Here is a 6,615-nt window from a genome sequence, read left to right on the forward strand (position 1 = left end):
CTTGGATCCAACAGGGGCATCCACCTTTCTCACCAAACTCCTTAGGTTCTCTTACTTTCCCGGCCGATCATGAAATCAAGCATACTCAAATTTTGTTTGTCTCTGTGTAATCTAGGCCTTTTTCGGTAAAGGTGTAAACAACAATGGTCCGGTTTACTTGTATGCCAAGGTTGATAACAAGAAATACGTTTTGGCAATTCTTTCTCGAAAACATTTTCCTCTCATTTCCTTTTCTATAAGCTCAGAGAAAGATTTCATGCTTTCCCACTCCATGGATGAAGGAGTCATCCATGTAACTGGCTACAAAAGTACTAAATTAGCGGCTCGTAGGTATAGGAAATCTAAAACGACGGTGTGGTGGCACATAGACATGTGTCCGCTTCCCGATGGTTATGATGCTTCCTTTGTCGGTCCTTGTATAGATCGGATGTTGCAGAGTTTAGGCTACTCTGGTCCTCTTTCCATCACTGCCATTGGCAACCTAAAATACATCCCTGATCACGTCTTGCGAGTGCTGTCCTCCGATGGGATCGAAGTTAGAAACGTCCCAAACGGTTAGTCTTCTTCTTTATTCTCTTAATTTCTACAATGTGAGTGAGTCCCAAAATGTATAGTTTTAATATCTAAGATGTGTTGCGATATTGAGTTGGTTGTCCTTTTTACTGAAACAGGTGCCTCGAGCATTAGTGCTCAGCTGATTCCTTGGAAATTTTGTAATCCACCTCCGGCTACGTTTATGCTCATATCCGATTCCCCTAAACCGGACACTGTGGCTTACTTTCTTAACTTACTACAAGAGTAGGGATACAACATCATTGTTGTTTATCCCCATAAACCCCAGCCTGGAGTGACCACTTCTTTTCAATGGTGGCTCTGGGAAAGCTTACTGGCAAATACTTATAATTTTCAGCTTACAAGAAAAAGACAGCTTCTTCTAGAATCTCCCAGTTTTTCTTGCACACTATGCCATGTGGCTTTCCAGACCCATACAGATTTCACAAATCATCTTAAGGGTGAAAAACATGAACTGGGAGTAAGTAAAGCATCCTTTTGCCTCCTCTCTTCTTCTTGTATACACGACATTTGTCTCTTGATTATCTTCTTGACCTTTCAAAGAAAAATTATCTAATTTTGACCGTATGTATGCAGGAGTTTTTACTTGGACCTGATATCCCCTATCTGGAGTCAAATATTGCCATCACGATGAGGAAACAATTAAAGGCAAGTAATTTGATTGCTCTTTGAAACGATTGTGCAAGTTTTTTTTTTTTCTTTTAGATTAACCAGACTGGCTCTGGTTGATGCAAAAACACACTGTAGAAAACGTTGGAGAATGTGGTGGTTAATCCTCCTGTAGCTGATTCTTCCCAGCCGACGAACAAGGGGGTGGTGTGGTGGGACATGGACAGATGTCCTGTTCCTGATGGTTATGATGCTTCTCTCGTGTCTCTGCGTATAAATCAGATGTTGCTGAATTTAGGCTACTCTGATCCTCTTACCATCACTGCCATTTGCAGTGTCAGCCTAAGAATCTCCTCTTATGGCGACAAGAGTGCCAGCCTAAGTAACACCTCTTCTCGCGTCATGAGTGAGATCTCTTCCAGTGGAATAGTTGTTAAGCATGTCCCATTTGGTACTTAATTAATCTTCCTTAGTTATTAATCTGTTATATTTATTTTATTCATAAGCTAGGGGTTTAGATTCTCAATTGGCAGTATTTGAGTAGCTTTCCTATTGTATTGACTGAAACAGGTTGCGCAAGCATTATTGAAGATGTGTTAACTTGGGTAAATACTAATCCACCTCCGGCTAATATAATGCTTATAACCAGTTCCTCTTTTTTGGAATGCATGTCTCCCGCTCTTCACTGTCTTCGAGAGAAAGGATACAACATCCTTCTGGGATATACACATACGCTGGCTAAAGTTATTAACGGTTATGTGACCCTGGAGAACCTTACTGGAAGGTATATATATGTGTTTTGTCCTCTTTGATGAAACCCTGTTTTCTGAACTAATTGTAGTTTTGTTTCTGAACTAGTTTTGTTTGTTTTTTTCCTTTGCAATAGTTCCATTAGGTGGTAATGGACTGGAGACAAAAAGACCTAACTGTTTTATTTGCACATCCTGTAATTTATCTTACAAAAGTTATGAAAGTTTTGACATTCATATAAGAGGAAAAGAACATGTAATGCGAGAAACAGCCCCGGCTCTAGGCATGTGCCACAAGTGCTAGCTAGGTTGCATGGAAACAGAAATAGATACGCGAAAACGAAACATTTTGGAAACGGGAAACGATTTTTTTTCAAAAATTAAGAAATGGAAACGTTTTGGAAACGTATGTACATATACATATATATATATAGATTTATATATATATATATATATATTAAAACACCAAACACAAAAAAACCATATCAAAAAGCTTCAAACAATAAAACTTCAAATATAAATATTAAATAGTTGAATTAAAACACTAATAATATTATATATTTATATCTATAATGAAGTTTTATATTTTAAAAATATTTATTTATTAAGTTTTAAATTAAAAAAAAAGTTTCCGTCGTGTTTCCAAAACGAAAATGGAATTTCCATCGTGTTTCCAAACATAAATTTTTAGGAATCGTGTTTTTGTGCCTTGTTTCCGAGTTTCCACGAGTTTCTGTTTCCGAAACGTTTCGGAAACGGGAAACAGACCTCGAAAAGAGTTTCCATGCAACATAGGTGCTAGAACACAAGGTCCATTCAAAATTTTGCTTTTTTTCTTCCCAAAAAAGGGGTTCAAACTTTTTTACTTCAGAAAAACATAAGGAAAAGGGGCCTTTTTCTATTTTTCAGCTCAGGAACCTCAATTTTATTGAACAACCTCTTTATACTTACTTACTTGATGGTTGTTGGTTTGTCATCAGGCATTTAGAACTGGTTACTACTACCTGAATCAGGAACGGGGATCCGGAACTCGTTATTCCCCTGCGGTGAAAAAGCTATCAAAGGAAGGTCTTCATATCTCAAACTTCTTAATGAAACTAATGAGAGAGTTTATAAACTCGAACTTGAATAAACAAGCCGGAGTTGTTCGATCGGACAGTCTGACCACCACCACGGTGAAGAAGCAATCAAAGCATCTCGTAAAAGAAGAAGGAAAGAGTATCAACTCCATAGGTGAACTGAATGGTTTCTTTTACTTCCAACAGGAAATGTTGTTTTTTTTTTTTTTTGGGACAAAGACATCATAAAACATTTTGTCTTACAAATCCATTAATACAAAAACTAAAAGTACACATTGGTCATATGCAAATTTTAAATTTTAGTTGATGTACTTGAGATTATTAATTATGTGAACTCGTCGGATAAAGGGATAGATAAAGTAGTTTTATAGTCCAACCACCACCAACACATTAATAAACGTGCAGTCCATCCACTTCTTCTTCTTCAATTGCCATGCCGTCGTCATTTCTCAATCTTGAGTCATATAATTATAAACCAAAGAAGACGAAGAAGAAGAAGAATGTAACAGAAAAAACTCTTATACTACAATATTTTGTGTTTTAGTCTGAAATTTAAACCTACCAGTTCATTTTATTACCAAAATTGACTTTATAAAAAAAAAATAACCCTACCAAAGCACTCAAAACAAATACCAGTTCGTTACCCAAGGTACACTTGAAGTTGAAAGCAACCCCCATTAAAACAAAACTTATTAAACATTTGGTACAAGAAATTAAATAAGTACAAGTTGGTAATATGTCCAACTAAGAAGAAAAGGTCTATTTTATACTTTTTATATATATAACCTTTTGTCACGGGCACTGTTTCATTCCCTTGGACCCCTTCTTCTTCAAGATCTGTTGCCTTCCTTCTTTTTCTCTACCAGATTTTGTATTGTACCAGACAGATCCCTTCACTTCCATATCCTTTTTATCTTTCTTTGTCTGAATCCTTACAAAAACTCTCTCACTCTCATTTCTTTTTGAGATTTTTTTTCTTTTTTAGTATTGTTTTTTAGATTTCTCTTCCGGGTTTCAATAATTGTCACTTCCCAAGTGTAAGTACGCGTGCATACTACGCAGTTTACACAACTGTCTATATGTGTTTCTGTGTCTTTAATTGCATTTCTTAGAACTGAATTTATCTTTACCTCTCAGATTCTGAGTTTTTGACCTACTGTAAAGAGAAGAACGTCTTCAAAGTTTGGTTTTTTCTCCGAGTTTTTTTGTCCTTTAAAAAAAAACTTTGGTTGCTCTCTCTCTCTTTCTCTCTTTCTCTGTTCAAGAAGAGATCCTAGCTTGATTTATAATCTTGTGAGTTTTTATACATTCCATTTAAAGCTCAGGTTTTTGCAATTCTGAATTAAGCTGTATCAATGTGTCCCTTAATGTTCTAGATTCAGGTTAAGTCTTGATGAATCTTTAGGTTTAATTGAGCAATTTATATCAAGATGGGTCATTGAATTTACCTCTGTGGTTTTGCATTGTGCAGATAAATTTGGAAAGAAGAAAATGGGTAAGAGTTGGTTTTCAGCTGTCAAGAAAGCCTTAAGTCCTGAACCAAAACAAAAGAAAGAACAGGTCTTTTTGATACTTTTAACACTATCTTCACCATACTTTGATGTAACTGTATTCTTGACACTGGAAATGGTATTGTTTTAACTATATTAGAAGAAGCCACATAAAGCCAAGAAATGGTTTGGTAAATCCAAGAAGTTGGATATTGTTACTAATTCTGGTGAAGCAGATTCTTCTCGTGCTGTCCAAGACGCGAAACTAAAGGAGATTGAGGAGCAACAGAGCAGGCATGCTTACTCTGTCGCTATTGCTACTGCTGCAGCTGCAGAGGCAGCCGTTGCAGCTGCTCAAGCTGCTGCTGAAGTTGTTCGTCTCTCTGCATTGTCACGTTTCCCTGGGAAATCAAAAGAAGAGATCGCAGCTATCAAGATTCAGACATCATTTAGAGGATATATGGTATCATTTTGTTTTCATCACTTTTTTTTCCAAGTTTAGTAACTGTAAAGGCCATACTTTAGGTGAAAAATGTTCATACTTGTTGTGTTGGTTACCTTTTTTCTCAGGCAAGAAGAGCATTGCGTGCGCTGAGAGGCCTTGTGAGGCTAAAATCTTTAGTTCAGGGGAAATGTGTGAAACGTCAAGCCACATCAACATTGCAAAGCATGCAAACACTAGCTAGACTACAATATCAGATTCGTGACCGAAGGCTTCGGTTGTCAGAGGATAAGCAGGCTTTAACGCGGCAGCTCCAACAAAAACACAATAAAGACTTTAATAAGGTAAGCAAATCCTTGCAACATGTTATGAATTTTGTTACAAACTTGACTTTTTCTTGATTCACATTGTGATCTTGGTTTCAAAGTAGCTCGTTTCTTGCTTACAAACTTGATGATTTGTAATTACATTTTGTGAAATAGCTTGGAGAAAATTGGAATGATAGTACACTGTCGCGGGAGAAAGTTGAAGCAAACATGTTGAACAAGCAAGTAGCAACAATTAGAAGAGAAAAAGCACTTGCATATGCATATACTCATCAGGTATCAAACTAGTTTCCTGTCTTACTCTAGTCTGTTTTTACACCAGAAGAAGGACTTATGAATCTCAAAATGGTGGAAACTTTTGTTAATATGCAGAACACATGGAAAAACTCAACTAAATTGGGTTCTCAGACATTCATGGACCCTAACAACCCAAATTGGGGTTGGAGTTGGCTAGAACGTTGGATGGCTGCTCGACCAAACGAAAACCAGGCAGTCACACCAGACAATGCTGACAAAAACTCTTCTGTGAAGAGTGTAGCAAGCCGTGCCATGTCAGAAATGGTTCCACGTGGTAAAAACCTTTCACCAAGGGGAAAGACACCAACCAGTCGAAGAGGATCAAGTCCGAGAGTGAGGCGAGCCCCTAGCGAAGACTCAACGAGCATGTTGAGTATCCAATCAGAACAACCTTGTAACCGTAGGCATAGCACTTGTGGATCAGTTCCATCAACTAGAGACGATGAAAGCTTCACCAGTAGTTTCTCTCAGTCAGTTCCAGGCTACATGGCACCAACACAAGCGGCCAAAGCAAGAGCTCGGTTCTCAAACCTTAGTCCTCTAAGCTCAGAGAAGACAGCGAAAAAGCGTCTTTCCTTTGCTGGATCACCAAAGACTGTAAGACGGTTTTCAGGTCCTCCGAAGCTGGAAAGCAATGTTACCAAGAAAGATACTAATCTTGCTTAAGCAGAGGATCATGGATAACATAGTTTATATCTGACGTTGGTTGATTTAGGCAAAAGTCTGATGCAGAGAGGTGAATTCAGAGAAGATTCTGTTATGTCTTTGTTTATAAACTATTGGCTTTTATTTGTTTTTTTTGGGTAATTTTATTTTGACTACTACTAAACTTAATTATTTGTTTATTTTTTTTTGAATTGGTTAATAACATCTGATTATGTCTGTAACTTTGAGGAGACAAGTATAAAAGCAAAATTGATGATTGATTTGCCACAGAATTCATTTTATTTCATTATTACAGCAGCTATAAGAATGTGTTGTAATTGTAACCATTAAATCTAAAACGTAGAAGAATCAGTACTGAAACTTAATGGGGGGGGGGGGGGGGGG

The 6,615-nt window shown here is 37.2% G+C and overlaps 2 protein-coding genes across 4 annotated transcripts; both read left to right on the plus strand.

Moving 5' to 3' along the window:
* Positions 272-2,192, plus strand: LOC104781073. Its single transcript, XM_019244167.1, has 6 exons — positions 272-554; positions 672-769; positions 1,150-1,221; positions 1,321-1,633; positions 1,753-1,966; positions 2,069-2,192. Exons 1-6 carry the CDS (start codon positions 272-274, stop codon positions 2,082-2,084), a joined length of 996 nt encoding a protein of 331 aa, XP_019099712.1. The 3' UTR covers positions 2,085-2,192.
* Positions 3,808-6,452, plus strand: LOC104781074 (protein IQ-DOMAIN 1-like). Of its 3 annotated transcripts, XM_010505665.2 has the most exons (7): positions 3,808-4,047; positions 4,148-4,303; positions 4,482-4,570; positions 4,661-4,963; positions 5,071-5,286; positions 5,425-5,544; positions 5,641-6,452. In XM_010505665.2, the coding sequence occupies exons 3-7, from the start codon at positions 4,502-4,504 to the stop codon at positions 6,229-6,231; spliced, it is 1,299 nt and encodes a 432-aa protein (XP_010503967.1). In that variant the 5' UTR covers positions 3,808-4,047; positions 4,148-4,303; positions 4,482-4,501; the 3' UTR covers positions 6,232-6,452. The 3 variants fall into 3 exon arrangements, with proteins under 3 accessions (XP_010503967.1, XP_010503968.1, XP_010503969.1); XM_010505666.2 differs by lacking the exon at positions 4,148-4,303; XM_010505667.2 differs by lacking the exons at positions 3,808-4,047; positions 4,148-4,303 and adding an exon at positions 4,304-4,392.

Source organism: Camelina sativa, chromosome 4, assembly GCF_000633955.1.
Source record: "Camelina sativa cultivar DH55 chromosome 4, Cs, whole genome shotgun sequence".
In the NCBI taxonomy this organism is placed as follows: domain Eukaryota; kingdom Viridiplantae; phylum Streptophyta; class Magnoliopsida; order Brassicales; family Brassicaceae; genus Camelina; species Camelina sativa.

Bases quoted from the DNA above. Each gene is read 5' to 3' on its own strand.
- LOC104781074 (XM_010505665.2), top strand. From the start codon at position 4,502: ATGGGTAAGAGTTGGTTTTCAGCTGTCAAGAAAGCCTTAAGTCCTGAA. The intron at 5,287-5,424 runs GTAAGCAAATCC...TTTGTGAAATAG, and splicing joins ACAATAAAGACTTTAATAAG to CTTGGAGAAAATTGGAATGA. The intron at 5,545-5,640 runs GTATCAAACTAG...GTTAATATGCAG, and splicing joins CATATGCATATACTCATCAG to AACACATGGAAAAACTCAAC.
- LOC104781073 (XM_019244167.1), top strand. From the start codon at position 272: ATGGATGAAGGAGTCATCCATGTAACTGGCTACAAAAGTACTAAATTA. The intron at 1,222-1,320 runs GCAAGTAATTTG...AACACACTGTAG, and splicing joins CGATGAGGAAACAATTAAAG to AAAACGTTGGAGAATGTGGT. The intron at 1,634-1,752 runs GTACTTAATTAA...TGACTGAAACAG, and splicing joins TGTTAAGCATGTCCCATTTG to GTTGCGCAAGCATTATTGAA.